At 41.9% G+C, this 21,148-nt stretch overlaps 1 protein-coding gene across 2 annotated transcripts in view; it reads left to right on the forward strand.

Annotated features, from left to right (window-relative positions):
- The window catches only part of LOC146855810 (transmembrane protein 116-like), a 153,011-nt gene extending 133,301 nt beyond the window's left edge, over window positions 1-19,710 (forward strand). For both annotated transcript variants that reach the window (XM_085653727.1, XM_085653728.1), the window contains 3 exons: window positions 5,684-5,837; window positions 7,899-7,969; window positions 13,659-19,710. In XM_085653727.1, coding sequence (XP_085509853.1) covers window positions 5,684-5,837; window positions 7,899-7,969; window positions 13,659-13,814 — 381 coding nt within the window. In that variant the 3' untranslated portion in view covers window positions 13,815-19,710. The remainder of the gene's footprint in view (window positions 1-5,683; window positions 5,838-7,898; window positions 7,970-13,658) is intronic.
- The last annotated feature ends 1,438 nt before the right edge of the window (window positions 19,711-21,148 follow it).

Below are 21,148 nucleotides of genomic sequence, written 5' to 3' on the forward strand. Positions count from 1 at the left end.
GCACAGTTGCATAATTCCAGTGCCCTGATCATACTCGCTTGCTTTTAAATTAGAATAATCCTGAACTTTCAGTTAATTGCTATAGATGCGATTCAGACGAAAATGGAAACAGTCTTATATTATAATGTGCTGCTCTATACTAAACATCTTTATTTGAAAGCAGTCCTTAAACACAGTGAAAACAAATTAAATATCAACTTATTGTGTGACCCTTCATGATTTTACTTAGCTATTCCTCTTCAAATGGGATTTTCAGTCAAGTGGAGTCATTTTATATATTTATATCTGTGCTCATAGACCGATCATTAATATTACAAAAATGGCGGCTTGTTTTTGAAAAATAAATAACTGACCCCCACACCAATTTCTTCCTGGTTATGGGGCCCATTATTTTTTCTGTTAATCACCACCAGCTTTTTGCTGACTGTGATTGTCAGGAAAAAAAAGAAACATCAGAGCTTCAGCCCTAAGTAGGGTGGGCGGTGTGATGCCCTTACTCCAAAGTGCAGCACTGTCAGGCCGTCAGCGTAAGCTTCCAGTGGATGGAACCAACGGGGTGCCACAGACAGCAAGCTGGCAGTCCACCCAGCGTACAGTATTGCACGAAGACTGAGAGTTTGGTGGTCAGGGCAGCCTGTCACATTTGTAACCGGTCTTCCAAATCTAAATCAGGCCATTTGTCTTGTATGAAGCACAAGAACACCATTTTAATGACATTGCTCTCTACCGCCAAGAGTAATGTCTTTTTTGTAAAACATGCAGTGTTGCAGTCAACCATACGCATAGACATCCCAGGAGAACAGTGCGAGCTATACACACTTAGAACGCATTTGTGTAAGAGTCTCACTTGGAGGAACTTAATGAGCCCAATTTACAACCTGCATTTTGCAGTATACAAAGTAGAACTACTTAATCACTACAAAATACAATTCTCAAACCTACGGTAGGAGATCTCCTCCACCAATGCCTCTCCTGAATGAAGCCTTGGAGTAAGCAAAGCAGCATACATGGCCAACCACTGGTACTGCAAAACAATTCCATAGAAACCATGAAAACGGGCAATCATCACGGAACAAAGATAAGACACTACTACAGTTGAAATGCATCAGACCGCTTTGGGTGAAATAATTTTCACATTTTACAGCAATAACCTGTGTGCTGCATGTTTTTGCTGGAGAGAAGCTGGTTGGCGTAGATATGTGTTTGTGTATATGACCTAACCTTAAAAAAAAAGATTGAGTTATACACATATATACACATGTAAAAGGTTTGGTTATACATATATATTATCCACTGGCGGTCGCCAGTAGATAGTTATAGTTAGGACCATGTTTCCATAGGAAATCTCAAAATTCTATTTTGAATAACTTTGGCGCCGGTTGACGAATCTTCGCGAAATTTTCAAAACTAATGGGGCGCTCCGCTCAGCTCCTACCCTGAAAGTCTCGGGGTGATTCGTCAAGCGGGGGCCGAGAAAAAAGGGGGGTCCCAAAACACGTTTTCCCCATGCATTTTTCCATAGGACCTTTTGTCAAAGGTACAGCCCGAACGGCTGAACAGAATTAATTTGGTAGAGAGGTAGTCCTCAGGTCAGGGAAGTGCCTTTTGCATATATGGAGTCAATCTGTTCAGTAGTTCCTGAGAAAATTGCATTTAAAAGCACATACATATCTATAGCCGCGCACCGTGCGCGCACCCTAACGTGCGCGAGCGTAATTCTGATTGGTGGTTACACGTCAGTCAACGTTCGAATCGGTCAAATTCAGGAAGTGTCGGCCGCCATTTTGTTTGTTATCAGTGCGAGAGTGGAAAAGGAAGGTGGCGAACTTGAAAAGGGGGCAAGGTAGAGAGTTCCTGCCCCCTAGCCTGTTCAGGACTGCATTTTGTTTTATTATGATCCACGGAAACAACTCAGTGCAATGCAAAGAGGATGATGCAGCATGAGTTAGCAGTGCTCAAACAATGCAATTATGCTTTATTCTAACGCTTTATTCTAACGCTGTCACTAGCACTTTGAATTAAACGCTATAGTGTGCCACTGGCACACTATAGCGTTTAATTCAAAGTACTAGTGACAGCCAACGGATTTCTTTACACGTTTCAGCTCCAACATGAGCCTTGCTCACAGGTGAAAAACATTTGCTTCAATGAAACACTGCGTTTTTTATGTGCATTCAGGCTGTCATGTGACTCAGTTTGCTTGACATCCTACATTTCCCAAAATGCAATGTAATGTTAACAGACATGAAAATGGAGTGCAGTGCTTCGTTAGAATAAAGCATAATTGCATTGCTTGAGCACTGCTAACTCATGCTGCATCATCCTCTTTGCATTGCACTGAGTTGTTTCCGTGGATCATAATAAAACAAAATGCAGTCCTGAACAGTCTGACATGCACTGCAATAATTCGTTTTCATAAACGTTTTTGCATGTTACTGAAGCACATTGGAAGTTCATCACACCCGTACTTTCCAAGACCACCCTGCAGGGTTAGAGGCTCCTTTGAAGTCGAAGGTTCTTTTTGTGTATATAGATATATATGTATGTTAAAAATGAACTACAATGAATCCCTAATTTTAGTATTATTTTATAATTAATGCACATCATTTTAGCCAAAAAAGTAAATTCAACTTTCTAACTTATTTTGAAAAATAAAAAAGATATTTAAATTAATAAGTAATTGACATTCAACAATGTTTACTACAAATTAAATAAAAGTGTCAGTGGGGGTTGATATTCTTTATAATATTGCAGAAAAGTTAATATCAATACATTAAATTAATATTTAAATAATTTTTTTTAAACAAATTTAATTTGAGGAGATTGCGTTGTAACATTTTATCTTATTAGTTCCAGTTTCATAATAATAATAGAAATATTTTAAATGATTACATTAATAAAACTTTATTTTAATTATTCTTAAATTATTTAAATTTATCATTTATATTTCATTTAAAAAAAAAAAAAAAAATGTATTTCCCCATTCGTTCCCATGCAGAGATCTCCACCACCAGGCGAAAGGCTACATGTAGTAATTTTACACTCATAAATCTATTCGTAGGAGACTCCGCCTCCTCATTGGAGAGGGTGTAAATATGTGAATCTACACCTAGGTGTAAATCCTTATTCGAAAATTGTGAATAGCAAAAAAGTGAAGAGCTTCACTTAGGCACAGGAGTAGATCTACACATATAAATGTAACTTTGTGAATCAAGACTAAAGAGCCAAGACATCAGTCCTTCTAATAGATGAAAAATATCTGGGGTTCATCTAAACTCCAACTGCCCCCTTGAAACAACTGCAGCTTTTAGAAATGTGCTCTGAAGCAAAGTAGCCGCATCAGCAAACTTGATAAAAGATCACTAAACATAAATAAACAAAACTATCTAACCATGACAAGAATCCAATATGTGGAGTGTTTAGCCGACTTGAAATTTGCTTGTCTTGGTGACATGTCTTTCTTGTAGTCTGTAATTTTTACAGTTTAGCAATGGAAAATTCTGAAGTATTAGATGGAGTCCATTACCATGCCAAAGAATGTTCACCCTGTTTGAAACTTATTTAAATCTTCAGAGTGTTTTTTCCCTACTGCAAAGCACTTGGCCCAATCCATAGTGAAAAGGCTTCAGTTCCATTGCAACAGAGTGCTCTGTATTCCATATGCAGTGCTGTTAATAACCTTTGAGGAAAAAACGTTTGCGGTTGAAACCTGTAGATCCTGCAAACGATAAGTGATCACTTGGCATAATTATAGGTACGCAAACCAAGTGTGAAGCGTGAAGAGCGAACTCACAGGGGCAGAGGGGTAGAGTGGAGCCAACTGGCCCTAAAATGAACTCAAAAAGAACCATACTTTAATTCTCTGCAGAATTTCAGATAGTTTTAAATTGAACATAAGGCGGAGGCAAAGAGTTCCAAGTTTGTCTTTTAGAACGAGAGAGCCGGTATACGGACGAAAAAGTGACTACAGAAAGAGGTGGTCTGGAGCCTCCAATAGCCTGACGGCAAACACACATTTATTTTAAAAATTACCCGTTTATCAAGAGAAGGCCGGTTAAGATTGCAGATATAGGAAGAGATCTTGGTTGGCTGAAGATCAAGCATGCAGCAGTATTCTGAATTGTCTATAATAGGTCATGTGTATATTTTGGAAGACCCTGGTAAACAGTTTTCCCCTACTGAAGTGGGCAGAAATGAGCCCCTGAAGGATGCTTTTCCCACGTGCCTGAGGAAGCAGATGGAGGATTAGGCAAAGAGTTTGTCAAATCTGCAAAAAACGTTGATGCAAACTTTGCCCCTTGTGGTTGAAGGGCAGCTGATGGTCAACAATGACACCTATATTCCTGGCCTTGTCCTCTGGCACGACAGGTGTACTCGCTGAAGGTCAGACCGAGCTATATTATTTACACCAAAAATATCAACTTTATCGGTTTGGTCCGTATACAGCTGCCGTTGTCCAGCAGAAAGTTGTGAAATGTACTGTGTGTATCCAAAGCATTGGACTGACAATGTAATCTCAGGATGAGCTCCATATAGTCTGCGTAGAAGTAAAATGCACAGCCATGTGCTCTGATCAATCTCCCCGGGCCGCCACATAGGTATTCATTAGGGTTTAACTAAGTGAGGACTCCAGGTAAATTCTGCACAGTACTGCATGAGATAAGAAGTAATATGGTGAAAGGGATACTCCTTGGTGTCTGAAGAGGGAGTGAAAGAGACAGTCATTGACTGGATATTATTACTTACCAGTAGACACACAGGCTGAAAGGATCAAATGTGAAACTGTGCCAAAGGCTGCAGAATGATCTCACGTCCTATGCGTACTCCGCAACCCAAGTTGATGTGAAAATCCTGAAGCGCTGCAATTAGTACAGCCCTTGTCCCTGTACTGCAGTGCTTCCTGAGATGAGTCCAGAAAACAGTGTTGCTCCAGATGGACAGAGAGTTGATGGTAGATGGCTGTTTCTGCATTTGTAGAGATAAAGCGAAGTAGGCTTGGTCAACAGTTGGCATGAGTAGAAGAATCTGCATTTGATTTCTTTAACAGATGGTGACAATAGCTTTCTTCTAGGAATGTGGCTAGAGAAAGGTTACAGGTTTCTGTGAGGACCAACACTAACGTGACAGCTGTATGTTTCTTAACAGATGTAGGGCATAGGTCCAAGGAAGATCCTGATCAACCAGAAGCTATTTGAGACTCTGTTGCAATTGGTTCAAATCCTGTCAAGATAGGGCCAGACTCTGGAGGCAGTGAAATAATAGGGGGGGTTGAAGAGGAGAACAAGGAACTGTCAAAAGTAAAACAGGCAGCAGCAATTTTTGGAAAGAAAAATATTCATACTTACTTACATAGTTCCCATGAGCCAGGAGTCGCAGTTCTAAAATCTATAGGTTGCACAATGTGGTACATATTAAAAACTGCAAAAACATGTTGCAGTGTATATTATTACAAAGTATAGTTACAGGATGCACATTGCAGGACATAATAGCAATATGGGACAAATTGTATTACAAAACATCACAATTGGCAGTCATAGGTTGTGCAGTGCTGTGTGTGATATCACAAACTTTAGAGGTGTAATGCATTTGCCATTATAGGAAACAATATAGCATTGGTGCAGTCTCTTGCAGTAGCAGTATGTGCAATTACTCAATTTCTTTCATGCACTACCTTTCTCCCCAGGTCCTGTATTCCAGACTGAAGCTTCATCATGGGACGAATGAAGAAACGCCCCTTTTAGGCGTGGACGGAGACGGTTTAGCTCGGGTGAGAACACGAAGCGCGTACCGAAGGGCCAGATTCTTCCAGCTCTCATTTGTCCTGTGCTGGGCTCCAGGTATATTCTTGTTGACTTTTTTTTAAGCACAAAGACACAATTGCTTATTTTATGAAGTCAAAGATAAGGTTAACATTAATAAGGAACTGTTTCTCTTTCTTACATGACCACCACCTGTGTTGATATCTGGTTGGACATCTAGTCGGACATTCAGGAATGTGCTCACACTACATGGCTAGGGCATGCCTTAATGACTGGACTCAACGCTTGTATTGGGGGGTACTAGTTGCACCAGGACCACTGTAAAGAATGGACCAATGGAGGAAGGTTCATTTTTGGATGGTCCATCACTTCCTGTGGCTGCACTTAGCTCCACACAGTACATCATTTTATGGAGACAGTAAGCAAAGTGCCATGCTAAGGGAGTAGCCATAACCTTTATACCCTAGAAATCTCTCAGGTGCCACCGTGGGTCTATTTTGGGTATACTGGAAGGGTACAGAGGTTGGTGTGTCTGAGAGTACACACAGACCCACCTTAAACCTTAGCAGTAGGAAGATGAATCAAATGGGTGAAACATTTAGGTGCCCATGACTCTGTGACAGTAGTGCCCTGCAGGCTATCTGTTTAAGAATGAGTCTTGGTGATGCCTGGGAGGTGGACCTACCTATAGTCTTGTTCAGCACAGTCCAGGAACATATCTAGTTCTTTAAAGAGGGACTGACGGGCGGGGAGCATAGCACAACAATTTGTAAGTTGAAAGGTGTATCTTGAGGTGGATGCAGACCAATCACCTCAAATCAAATACATTTAAACTGATATGGTCATATTCAGCGGGAACGCCACAATTTGGTCTGAGAGCTTATGATCATCTTCAGTGAATACACCTGCTGTGCCAGTAAACCTAGGGGGATCATTGTTGACCATCAGCTTCCCTTTGACCACTATAGACTAAACTTGCATCATCTAAACTCTATGCTCTTGCAAAAAGGAGTGGGCTCCCCCTGGAAGACATCAGTTCTACACAAACAAATTCTCTATAGTTGTCCCAGGTTTGTCCATAAACCTTCTAATCCTTGTACCAAAATCCAGAACTAGAACATGCTTACACAGTGAGGGAATGTGGAACACAGAATGCACGCTTTAGGGTGTGGGTATACGTAAATAATGTATTGTTTAAGCAGACAACTCATCCACTTAAGCAATCATTGATGTATGTTTAAGGTGGCACAAATGGTGTGCACAGCAGCAGGTGAAATGTCTTTAGGGTTGATCTAAGTTTCCATGATAGCAGTAAATCAGAGAGCGAGTGGGCTGAAAGCCATAGTGGTTAATGATGAAGAGAGTCGTGTTCCATTCAGACAGCATCTCCGTTGGAACAACTGTGTAGTATGGTTGGATCAGTTTTCAGTATTAATGTTTTGTTGAGCGTTTAACTGGAATTAGAACACCGGAATGTGTAAAGCTACACTGAAGATAATGGAGTAGCCCCGGGCTTATAATGACTAGTATAAGCCCAGAACTCCAACATTCCAATGTTTGTCTTCAAGTTTCTCCCTTTTCAGTTCAGGAGCATTCTACTGTTGGTGGGTGGAATGTTCTAATAGCCTTATAGCCCTTCTGCCTCAGACTATAGCAGTTATTAAAGGCCCTCTCCCTTGTTATAGGCCCTCACCTGAGGCTCAAGCCTATAACTCTGGTTCAGAGTTTTTAACAACCGGTATAGCCCTCGGCAGCGGGCTACAAGGCTATATTATAACATTGGGATATTGGGTGCTCTCTTGAAGACAATGAAGTGGTTCAGGGCCAATAATGGCGGGTATAAACATTCAGCCCACTTTCCCTTTTTGAGTTAGAGTATTCTATTCTTAGTGGGCAGAATGTTCTAATAGCATTATAGCCCTCTCTCATTCTAGGCCCTCAGCTCCATCTTGGGCTTATAACAACTGGTGTAGCACTTGGCAGCGGGCTATAATAGTTGAAAAGGTTAGGGAGGGAGTCCAGGGGCCTATGAAATTATATTTCGGGTCTATGAATGTGAAACAATGATGACAGCTTTAGATTGCTGGGTATTCTTAATGGTAACAACTCTCACGTGCCACCGCCTTCTCTGTTTCACAGCCTTCATCCTGAGCATCTTCTCCTTCACGTCCATCAAGCCCAGTTCGTTGTATCCCCTCTTCGTTCTCCAGGTAATTATCACTTCAGTTCCTGCCTGGTCTGCTTTTAACATTTGTACTGAGTAAACGTTCTTTGTATAACAAACAACTTCTATAACGGCCAGTTTCAAAGGTCCAGACATGATTCTTAAGTAGAACTTTCCATGCAATTGTCTATATTCATTTCTAACATGGCCTTTTTGCTTCCATTTACATTAATCATCAGGCAGGCGTCATTAGGGCAGCTGTAGAACACATTTTAAAGCATTTTCTTCTTTCATTTACTCTTTAACGTATGTTCTGATAAGGGAAAAAATACTCGCTTTAGGTGATTTTTCTAATTTGTGTAGCGGCTGGAACATTAAAATACAAGTCATGCCCATATAAAACCAGCCAGGTCGCAAACATATCTACGAGTAAGACAAGCCTTCCTGAAATAAAGTACACCTGCAGGTTTAAGTAATTTGAATTTTAAGGTCTACTGTAGACATATGCATTCTAAACTCAATGTCAAATTCTGTTGTCAACAGGCATAACGCAGATTTAGAGGTCAGGGCATAGTGTTCCTACTGTCAGGATTAGACCAGAGATCAGAAGAATTTGTCGGGAATATTTGGGTGGACGACAGACTGAGATATGTCAAATGGCATACAGTGGTGAGTTTCCTATCAAAGCGACCAAACCGTGGTTCGCTAGCTTATCGTCATCTATTTTGTTTGTAGAATAAGGAATTCCTCTAATTCTGATGTAACAAGTGCAGCATGATGCTTTTTTGCATCTTCGAAAGCTATTGTATTGCAAATTATTTCATGCACAGAGGGGTTTGATCAAGCTGCGGGACATTTCTAATGTAGAAAGTATAGTAACAACCAAGAACATTGGATCTTTCCAGATAAAAAGCAAAATGTTGCTTAATAGATGCATAAATGGAGAGCAAAGCATGGAACCTCTAAGCCACTGATATTCAAAGTGCGGCCCTACTGACCTATATATGCGGCCCCCTGGTCAACCAGGCTGCTGTTTACTTGACTAAGCACCAGAATTCAAAAGATGTTAAATAAACAGGCAAGCATTAATTTAAAGGTTAATTGAAGTTAAATAAATGAATTAACTAGGTTGTCCTATACTGCTTGAGAAACACCTTCATTTTTAAAGACATTTTGCAAGAAGAGTGTATGATAAAGTCGGAATTCAGAAAGTACATTTCATTATCACACAGAACCTTTTTGCCTTAGTGCATTAGATTATATCAGTGCATTGAGAAGTATTTTTTTTTAAGTGATAGCTTTCAAACATGAATTTAGAAACATGTATTCCCCCCCCCCCCACACCCTGATAAAAATGCCAGTAGTAGTGAACTAAGAGGCAAGTCAGTTGTTATGTGCACTCTTTGGATGGCCTGGGTTCCTATTAGACATGAACATTATAGTTTATTAAATAAAACACAGGAGAATATTTGTGCAGCGCACATACTGAAGTCATGCATTTTGATGTCCTCTTATATGTGCTAATGAAGACAGAGGAAGGAAAGTGAAACAAAACAATTTCCTAGGATCGCACAATTTGGGCAAGTAGGGAAGCCAAGATTAATTTCCAGTGTTCTGGTTTCACATTGTGCAATTCAGCCACTAGATGTATATGTTTTGATTTTCCTACATGCACATTACAGCCAACAGCCCCAACCCAGACCACCACCCTACTGGCATCAATATAGCCCTCGGTCACATCCAAACTATTTGGACCCTGGAAAAATGTTTGTGAGTACCCATGCACCAAGCAATCTGGTGGATTGCAACGCCATTTGTATCAATCTGTATATAAAACCAAGCTATAATTTAAAAGTCAAACTTACAATCGGTGTATTGGCTCCTTTCTACTCCAGTCATATTATTGTAGGTATATTTGAAGAATAGGGGGTGCTGATAACTCAGTGAGCAGAAACTATTATTCAAGGTGGGTTGGGTTGGTCTCTGTAGAAGAATTGCCTGGAAAGATGTGGTGAATCCTATACCTACTTCCCCCATGCCCACAGGTGTGGAGTGTCACATACACAGAGGCATAGACAGCACACAGATCCAACCCAGCCTCGTTCTCATTGTCCAATTTCAGTCCCATGGTTTCCAATCCCATTGACTGCCAGTTCTATTGTTGTGACTTAAACCAACCCATAGCACCCCAAATTCAGAGGTGCAGCTTCGAGGAGGAGGTTGTTTTGGGTGAGAAATCCCCCTAAATAAAGCATTCTTGGTTTGATATCTGGGTCTGAAGGCCTTGGGTTGGATCTGATATGTCTGTGTTGGGTTTTGCTGTCGTTCTGATTTCCCTAAAAGTTTTTAACTTGTTCATTTTGGATCAGGAACTAAAATATGTATAGTGACTGGTTTACTAAAAAAAAAAAAAGGTAGTAAACCTGCACCCACAGAAGTGCTCATTGAATGGGAGCAAATTTACTAATATTTGAAATTCAGAAACATTAACAGCAGTAGTCTTGGAAAGTTGCATCAGTCTCAGCTTTCCAGGCATGCTCCTGGCAATCAAACATGCAAATGGTGATGAAACAAATGCTTACAAATAGCCTAACCCCTGGCAGTCCCTTGAGGTAGCATCCCAAACAGTCTAATTTAGGGTTTAGGGAGTAAATCCAAATGGTGAATAGGAGGACTTTATGTCTGCCCCCTGCCTTAACTTCTTTTGACATCGCCATACATTGACAGGCACCACCGGCACATCAGTTCCTGTCAATGTAGAGAAAGTTTGACGGACAGCTCCGTCAAACATGATAGCCATCCGTCAAACTTTGCCAAAGTTGTTTTATTTTACAGAAACAAACTCCCAACGTGACTCCCACACCAATAGAGTTTTGACCCATTGTATGAGGGGGACATTTCTGTTTTTTACTATCCCTCACCGCTACTTGTAGTGAGGGACAGTAAAAAGTATCCCAACATCCATTCTAAATAGAGCAGACAGCCAGATGGCTTACCTTTGACGGGACTGCCCCTACCCCATTGGGCTGTCAGGGGAAGAATTATGCCATAAGCGTCAAATCTGTAATCTGCCAAACTCTAAATCAGCCCCAGAATCCCACCTAATGCAGATCATTTTTGATCCTTCGCCTAATGGGAACAGTCCATCGTGAATCTTGGTCATCTCACCCATTCACTCTGCGGCCCACTGCTTTTTAGGTCGAGCCTAGAGAGCGCTTGCGCTGTCTGGAAGATCTGTTGTATGTACTTTGTGGGATCTGGAGATCAGCCCTAGGACTTGTCTGTTTCCGCCTTTGCTTAGGGACTTTTTTTTCTGTTCAACTGTCTCTGTTTAACTGTCTTGATAGAAAATGACGAGTAGAGGTCAGTAAAATACCTGAATTGCTTGCTGCTTGTTCAACTGCCATTAATTAACTTTCTTGATAGAAAACGACCAGCAGCGGTCAGTAAATCAGCCCCTTCGGTGGTCATATCAATGAAAATACAAAATTTGTAACAAATATTATTGTCTACGGGTGCTCGTTGAATACAAGTTTATATGGCCTGGAATCTAGGGAATGCTAAAGTGATTCTGGCATCACTTTAACATTCCCTAGATTCCAGGCCACAGAAACTTGTATTCAACGAGCACCCGTAGACAATAATATTTTTTTCACATCTTGTATTTTCGGTGATATGACCACTGAAGGGGCTGATTTTATATTAAAAACAGAGCTTTGGACAATACAATTTCCCGCTGATAGGCAGTATTTCTCTGCATGTGTTCCCATACCTGGCGTGTTCCACAGTTTGGTGCTTACTTTCCCTCCATGTTAAAGAACAATAGATGTTTGAGCACCCAGGCTAATGTGCTGCATAGCTAAATACATATAAGGTCCCAAAGGTGAGACCGATTACATTGCAAATACTTGTTTTGGGAATTTGAGATTCATACCCCCAGATCTCACTAACTAAGCTATGCCTTGCCTAATTAGCCTGGGTATAGCGGGGGCAATGGGAAGCAGACTAGACAAGTGCCATGCATGAACGCAGCTGCTGCACCCATTCATTTACGTGTCGCAAAAGTGCATGCATGCCCACATTTCAGAGGGGCAGCATAATATTAGCACCACCCCAAAAAAGATGTCATAATGGTGTTCGAAGTAAACTCGAGACATACACCTGAGTGGTTGCCATACAAATGCCTTCGCGCGTCACATGTGCCTTGGCCAGCTCGTTCACATGAATGAGCCCAGCCGGCTGACCCCCTGGGCGCTTACTTAGTTCCATACTGGCAGCATCATGCGTTACACCACAGATCAAGCAGGCAAGCAAGGCCTGCAGAAGCTAGGAGGGCCCATTTTACACCAACACCTTGATTCATCTGGTGGCAGGACAGGCATGGCTGAAACTAATTTATGGTCTTTAAAATAATTTCCAAAATCCACTGTCCAACAAAAAGAAAGCACTATTAATTATAGCATGCATCTTCCTTTGCATCATTGGATAATTTAAATTAATGCATTAAACCTATCAAAACGTAAAATAATTTCATAACGTTTGTTTTTTCTTCCATCCAAGATCGTAGTTAAGTGAAACAAATCCTCAGTGTGTTTTGAGCTGGTATTAAGCCCATCTTTAGGAGGTCACCACAATCTTACTTCTAACGAAGGCCCGGGAACTCTAGACTGCTGACAAACACTCCTGCTCCCAAGTTCTGTGCCAGACATACTTGTGTTCCTTTATCCCACACTACAAAAAACCACAGTACGCAAAAAAGGGCGCAAACAATAAATTAAAATGGGTAAAAATAGGAGCATATTTTAGAGATTCATAAACTAATCTGTTTATTAGTCTAGTCAAGCTCACATGCCCCATTCTATCGCTAAGGACGGTGGGATGAGGGGCAAAGACATCACAACTGCACACAAATAGAATACTCCATCAGCAGCCATTTTGTCTTGAACCCTATGAGTTTTTTAAAGCAGAATGTTTCTTTCCCTGTACGTCATTTTTCTTTATTGTTCTTCCTAATCCAGATGTTAGGGGGAAAAAAACGTAAAACCTTCAGAGAGCATGTTCTCATAGAATTGAAAAAAATGTTTACTCATTTAAAATTAAAACATACCAGATACATTCCAAATTCCACCCGGTCTCATTTTCACTGGGTGTAGATTTGTTCATCTTGAATTCCACTTGATATTGAAGTATAAAGATCGGTGATTTCATAAATGACTTATGTGCTGCAGTTTTATGGTACATGCTTGCTAACAGGTTTAAGGCACCTTGAATATTTCTGTATCGAAATGGTCTGGATATCGTCGACAATAATCACAAGAGATTCTGAAGTGAAACTTAGGAGAAGAGAGTTAGTTACAGAATGGTTGTTTCTAGCAAGCTCCTCATCGTCATCTTTGTTATGGTCGCTGTGTATTTTTTATTTAATTCTGTAGTGCATATATACAATTGTTTTTCTATAAGTGGTTCTACATTTCAGAAGTATGGAACAGTATCCATTTAATAAACCAAAAAATGCTTCTGCACATGGTCATACATGTGTGGGTCAGGCTCAGCTAGGAACATCTGGAGGCTTCCCGAGGACCCTAAAGCCCACATATGTTCAAAGCACATGAGTGTTATTTTTATGGGGTACCACAGCTGGTTTGGGCATGGGTAGTGTGCATGTACGAGCGCGTCAAGCGTGAACTGGTGTGTTTGCACATTCTCATGCATGTTTTTTCTCTCCCATGCTCTAGGCTTTGACCATATCGCTGCAGGGGTTCCTGAACAGCTTGGCCTATGGCTGGTCCCGTCAGAACTTCCGCCTGGAGGTCACCGGTGTGAGGGAACTATTGAACAGCAGAGCATTACATAGAGCTTTCTTCGAAGAGTCTCTTGTCGTATCTGAGTAGTAAGAAGGCAGGTTTCATGCAGAAGCCAGTCAGCATCCAAAAACTGACGAGGGGGCTCAAGGCCTTCTGTGGCACCAACGTGATGGATGCCAACTGGAAGACTGCACTTCATCTTGATCAATACAATTCTAGTGTGGCTGTCAAGAAAGTCTTAAGCCCACACTGGGGGTCCAGCAGTTGTCGGGATCATACTGAAGCCACACAGGTGTGAAAGCAGACTGCAAGCATGTACAGCTGGCTAGAGGTCTGGTAGGAGTTTTTCCCTTGTGTGTAGTCTGCTTAGGGTAGGCAGTGATTTACTTTACCAAGATCTTTCTGTGCTTGAATTAAAATGTTAAGACCTTTGTGGCATTTTTGCCAGCAGCAGGGAAAAACTACAGGGGATTAAAGGGATCAAGGAACACCAGCAGAGCCAGTAAAACAGCTGACTTAAATCCCTGGTTCAAGCCATCGCATTCCTGCCATGAGGTGTGCCACTGTGGACTGTTGATGTGCGGATGTTGACCAGCGTGGCTAACCTACGCAACTGTGTGCAAGGGCACAGCAGTTTAGAAGATCTGTGCAAGATCATCCGTCATGGAAGCGGGTGAGATCAACCCCTTAGTCATTTATCACCCATCATCACAAGCAGTTCTTCATGTCTTTTTCTGACATGGAAGGTTGCAGCATGGCACATGTTGATTGACGGGTGCGCTGGGTTGGTGCTGTGAAGGAGGGAGAGCGAAGACTAACAGAAACAGAATCTGCATCAAGGGGGATAAACAGGTAAACTTCAGAATAAACCTGAGATTGAAGAACCTCTTGAACTGAAGAAGAATCAGATAAATAAGTGGACTTGAGCGAAACATGCAAAAGAATCCCCCCGGCCAGTCCATGAGAGGTTCTTCTCTAAAGGGTTTACTTCCCAATACCAGACGGGATGTAAACTCCAAGAAAAACATAATCATATGAACCAAACAGGTATATTAGCAAAAAGCCCCAGGTTCCTAATACAGTCCACAGACTCCTCACAATAATCTCTGATTTGTGTGGTGCATGACAATCTACTGATGAAATCTGTATCCACATTTCTCTTCCACCGAAGAAGAGACACTTCTTAGAGACCGTTGTTGTCAAGATACCAGTCCCAAATCATAACTACTAGTGGTAATGCAAGGTGAGATGGATGTCCACCTAGTCATGTTTAGATAAAATACTGCAGTGGTATTCTTCATGAGGAATTTGACAACTTAACCCTGAGAGAAATGGTTGGGCCTAGAAAAATGGCATTGAACACTAGGTAGTTATTATGTAGGTCTCGATCCTAAAGCGTCCACATGGCCTGGGTCCAATGGTAATTGCGATGGACTTCGCAACTGTGAAGAGAGGAGTCTGTAGGCTAAGCGTACTTGAAAGAGTCAGGTACTGATAAATAGCCCTTTTCGGCAGGTTTAACCTAAAGATTCATCAATAACAGAATTAAAAAACTATGGGAACTGAAATATTTTTAAACTATTATTTGAGAAACTGAGTCTGGATTTTGGCCAGATGTTACTAAGGAATTTGTATTCTTAGCTAAATCTAAGGCACCACATGGATGTGTAAAGTCATTAAACCCAAGTGTCCCTGACACCTCACACTAAAGTCAAAGGAGAGTAGAAAAAACATTCCAATACCAGCTCCAGAAAATGCATTGTGTCGGTAGGTGGCAATGCTAGACTTAAATAGGAAGTCGGAATAGTTTCTTCTGGTTGGTCTAAAAACCCACATTGAAGAGGCTCTCTTGGCATGCAGAGGGGACTGGGCCTTACGCAGCTAGGTAACTAAAATATGCATAGATGCTACACGAGGACAAAGATAACCTCCACCCCAGAACAACCCTAGAACCACAATCCAAGTCAAAAGGTAAACATCTGTTCTGTACGGGTTCATCTACGATAGTAAAGTTGAGGAAGCAGCAGTGGTCTCATTTGTCTGGTGCATGTATCCTGGAGATCTACAGATGTCACTAGTCCTTGATCTGCATGGCCTTCAAGATCAGTGCTGGTTGACTACGTGGAAAGATTCCATTAAGAGAAACTGATGCAGCTGGGAAAGATGTAATATCAGTCTGAACGTACAATTTTCTTGGGGACAGTAAAGTGCATGGAATAAATACCAGTCCTTGTTTTTGTTTTCTAGAAGTAGCTATATTAATTACCCCTAGAAGTTAGCGTTTTTGAACTTCATCCAGCGTCTTCCGCAATCGTGAAAGACGCGTCTTTCTTTGCTGAGGTTGATAATCCACTGGTTCTGAGTAATAAACGCCCATTGATCAAAAAATGGAAATAGTTTTTCTCTTACTGAGGATGCCTGTTCCAAGGTGAAACCTCTTGCTCACCCGCCCATGTGGTGGGCACCATGGGTTTTGGCTCGCACAGCAAAGCAAAAAAGGTCTGGCCTTGGGAAGCTTGTGTGATGGGGAATTTTTTTGATTGCACGCATATGCCCAAAAAAAAAACATGTCGCTGTCTAAACATGATTGTCAGGTGCTTGCAATAAAAAATGATAATTGTAAAAAAAAACAACAGCAATAACATATCAGCTGTTACTACTCCAGTCAGACATTTTTCAAGCACTTCGTTCACTGAAGGGAAACAAGGGTTCTATTATTAAATGCCAGATTCACTACTTTATCCTGCGTATCTGAATGCAGAGAAAATGTTAGTGCAGTAGTGTCCACAGCATATTTATCCGCAGCTTCTCTAAACCTGCATCTTTACTATCTGGCAAGTGGTAGATAAATTCCTCTAAAATGTACGCAGGGAGAAGACTAGATGTATCTTAGTTCTCCCAGTTGTAAGCGCCATTGATCGAGACTGCATAGATCTGCCTAAGGGCAAAGTTCAAATTTGTGTACAATTTCCTAGTACGATTTCTTGCCTTGGCTGTGAATTTTAATGCAGGTCTGGTGATGGTGGCGGAGGTAGCCCTTCCCTGTGCACACTGGGTAGGGAGAGAATTTGTAACAAAGGGTTCCGGATTGGGCGTTTTGTGTTTGGATTCTAAACCAGGCTACTAGGAATCCATCTTACCGGTGAAGCTGCCATCATGGGATGCTCTATGAAAGAGGGGCCAGATGAACTGCATCAGTAGAAACCAAGTATACGTCTTCGGTACCCTTAGACATAACTGTATGGGAATGCTGATCAGTGTGCAAAGTCTCCTGTTACATATTCACATTTGGACACTGAATTTCCGGTCCTGCAGGAGGTAATGGCACAGCAGGAAGAGAGTCAAGTGCATGGGTGTAGAGCCTAAAGGAGTGTTTGTCCTTTAATTTAATGGCAAGCTTATCTAGGATAAGTTTGAGTCTATGGATTGCATAGCTGCTTTTGTTATATTTCTTACCAAGACAATTAGCGCTGATCTTCTGAAGCCGACAGAATGTAGCTGAATCATGTGTTACTGTAGAAACAACTGTGGATGACACAGGGATCCTAGGAGTATTAGTGATGTATGTTAAAAACCCATTCCTAAGGACTTGAAAGGTTGCAAGAACATGTGCGCTACCTGGCCACTATCTGTTAGTTGCAAGAAGAAGGGATTTGCTGCAAACCAGGAAAGCTTCACTATGGAGAGAACCGGAGGGGCGAGTGATCCGCCCCTCTCCTAGGTGTGCTGAAAAACAGGCTGCATGGACTGTGAAAAACAGAGATTCATTGAATTCCTCATCTAGAAGGAAGGTTTATACCCTCTAGGGTAGGATGTGCAAAAGCCCTCTGCACTCAATCCCACACCCCTACTACAAAAATACTGGTGGCATGTGCAACACTCTTTTCTTAGTGAATCGCTACCAGGAGTGCTTTGCACCTCTCCTTGTCTGTCCCCTTGTCCTCTCTTGTACTCTTCTGGTTTTTCTTAGTTGACGAAGAAGAATAAACTCCCATAGCCGGCTCCCATGCCAATCTGTTGTAGAAGCCTTGCTCTCTACTAATTGAAAAGGGGATTTGAATACGTCAGTGGTAGGAAGGCATGTTCTCCACAGCTAGGGTACGCATGCACTTGTGGAGAGCCATTGGCCACTCTATTGGTACCGGGCGGCTGGAAGAAACAAGCTTAACATCTGAGATGAGGGATCCATTTCAAAGCCTATGAACCTGTCCAGGGATGTGGTTACTGGAGCTGGATCGGTCCTAGAATCTGTCAGCCTGGTCCTTCAGGTCTTAAGGAGGGAGCCCCCCTTGCACTACCTTTCGGACAGGGCCTTGAACAAGCTATGCGGTAATGCAGGACCCCAAGCATTGCCAGCCTGATGCTTTCCCTACACGAATGTGCTTGCAAAGTGTGCACACGCTGTGCAGCCTTGTGCACTCTTTTAGTTTGTGGTGAACCAATATCTGTCTATAACATGAGCCTTAATTAATATTTTATTGCACTTGATAAAGCGTGATTGATATCACAATATGATTGCAGTGAGACCATTTTGTATGAACTACACAGAATGCACGAGCTGCTGATTTAAATGTGCTCCATAAAAGCTGACTAGGCAGTATTTGCACGTTGTCCTCCCTCTGTTACTGCGGCACTGCATCCTGCTCTCACCGGATGTGCTTATGCGGATTGCATCCTGGGAAGTAATACTGGCTCCAGTAATGCCCTATCCTCCATTTTCAATGCGGGCACCACGGGTGTATCAAGGTGCCACGCTTCTTCAATGGACCCAAATGACACTGGCACCCTGGCGTTGGGCACCAGACCCCGCCAGTATGTTTATGGTGCTGAGGCACACGACGCTGGCTGGCTTAGTTGCATTTTAGATCAGGTACACGTTTTTCGTGCACTTCACAAAGTAGCTCTAATTTATGGTATTTCTCATTTGAGATGAGAACTCTTACTTGCGAGTCTGTTTACTCGGGGCCAGGAGGGCAGACTTCACCCTATACTATAAGGAGTTCTGATGCAACGTTTTAAAACCATATTGATGAGCATGACACTTGCAGAGTGATAAACATGAATCCCCGGATCTACCACCTTGTGACCCCTGGGATGCACTGTAACGCTGTCAAACTATTAACTTGTATAGCTATTCATGGGGACGGTGTTATAGTGCATGGTTTTATGTGTTTGAATTTTCCGTGTATGCACTTTTATGGTGTACGCTGACTGAAATAAAGTTTGTTGGAATAGATAAACATGAACCAACAAATTGTGTTAGTAATCCTAGCTCACGGTGCATGTGAGTTGTTCTCTCTTACTTCATGAGTTCTTGCCTTCAGACCTCTGTATTGGGATTCATTTCTAGCGAGGGTATGACAATCATACAAATGCAAGAGCATTGAATGCCAATACACATGAAGTGGGCTTTGGCCTGGAGATGAAAACGAGTACGCCTGTCTCTTGATATAGATCTAATCTTTAAGTGACTGAGTGCCTTTAATCCCTGTGAAAGCTTGCACATAATTACATTACTTCGCTTAAGGCTATGTACGTGGGGCCTGATCAAGTTGAAACATTTGTGAGTTCGCTAATGTCCACAAAAAATTATATTTGTTCTCAATTGCTTATTTTTCCAAATGAAAATGCCCAGGTTGATGTTTGATCATTGCCCTTATTTATATTCCATGTGGAATTTTTGTAATGTTATTGTTTTTATGTGTTTTAGTCCTGATAAAGGAACTGGAGCAGAGCGAATACGTAGATGCCAAAACATGTGTTGAGAGACCATGTCACACTAAATTATTTATTAATTTTTGCAGCCTAATACTGCTGCTGAAACATGGAACGTTAACTGCCTATTTTCCCTGCAGATAAATCCTGTTATTTATGATCTGTTGTGTATTTTATGTTTTGTGTCAAACATGAACTGCATTTCAATGTACTATTCATAAAATGGCTTGTATATATTTTGTATAATAAAATGTAATCTTTAACTTTCTCTTGCATTTTGCAACTTGTGTATATGTGCCTTTAGAGCCTCTCTCGGAAAAGCCTCACTCTTTTCCTTTTTTTGCATCGTGTGAGTTAATTGCCAGCACATGTGCCCTGTTTGGGTATTTCCAGACTGGGCTCAATAAGGTAACCACTGAACCTTTGTTTTCATCTGTTTGTCTGGGATGCTTTGTGGTTGCTCTAGGTATTAATGGCAAAATGCAATCTGTAAAGGCTTAATAACAGAATGCAAAATGGTGCCACTCCTGCAGCTCCACCAAAGTGTTCTTTCACATCAGAGACATACGTTTCTTTGGGTAGAATTGCAGCAAGGGTAGGCTAGCAGTAGTTGATATAAAAGCAAATAGGGTATTCCTGATTAAACTGATCTATCTTCTTTGTGTGTTATGAGTGCAGTGGGAAGGACAGACCCGTTGTAGAGCGAATTAAAGACATTCTTTCAGAACACCATGAAACATGTTCTCTTGAACTAGATGCAGAGATGGTTTGTGAGTTAATTTAAGTTGAACATCCTATGAGTAACGAAGGGGGGGAGGGTAGAAAGCCAGGAGAATTAGCTGTGGTTTACTAAGGGGCCGATTACGATGGAGGACGGACTGGAGTCCGTCCGCCATCGTGGTGGTGACTGGGACCGTCCACAATACATGCGGCGGTCCCGCACACCAAATCAGGATGCGACCGCCAACATGGCGGTCGCTGACAGCAGCACCCACCGCAATGTTAAAATAGCATGTTGTGAATTTCACTGCACTACGTGACAGGCACCACATGGTGCCTGCCACTTGGTGCAGTGAAATGTAGGGGGGTACCATGAGTACCCCCCCCCCAATACTCCCATACCACCCCCAAGACAAGGGGGGCCCGCAACGGGCCCCCATAACCAATCTCCACCAGCCTTTCCATGGCGGTTTACCCGCCATGGAAAGGCTGGGTGGAGACAGCATCGTGAATTTAGCAGACGGTGCCTGCTAGGCACCGCCACCATTTCATGGATGCAGACCGCTCCGCCAGGCAATCGCAACAATGGCGAATTAACGATGGCAGGGGGAAAAATCGCGGTCCGATTGTTGAAGGACTGCCACCGCATGGTGTAGATTTATTAAAAGGTCATGCAGTGCATCAATTAAAGTTACTGCACTGCTTCACATGAGCCAGAGCTGGACAGCGCCATATTTTAATAGATATGGCGCTGTCCTCCTTACTCCCTAGCACTGGTGCAAAATCAGGTTGCCGTGTCTCACACAAACGCCTTTGCACCATAGTGTAAAGGTGTCTCTATCATGTCTAGAGTACGTTTTGTATTATAAAAGGATCCTTTCAATACAAAATAGAATGTCTAGACAAACTTAAAAACCTTTCCCACTTGGCTGTGTAGTGCAGCACAAATGGCAAGTAAGTAAAGTTGAAGAAATAAAAACATTTTT

Source organism: Triturus cristatus, chromosome 4_1 (genome assembly GCF_964204655.1).
Source record: "Triturus cristatus chromosome 4_1, aTriCri1.1, whole genome shotgun sequence".
In the NCBI taxonomy this organism is placed as follows: domain Eukaryota; kingdom Metazoa; phylum Chordata; class Amphibia; order Caudata; family Salamandridae; genus Triturus; species Triturus cristatus.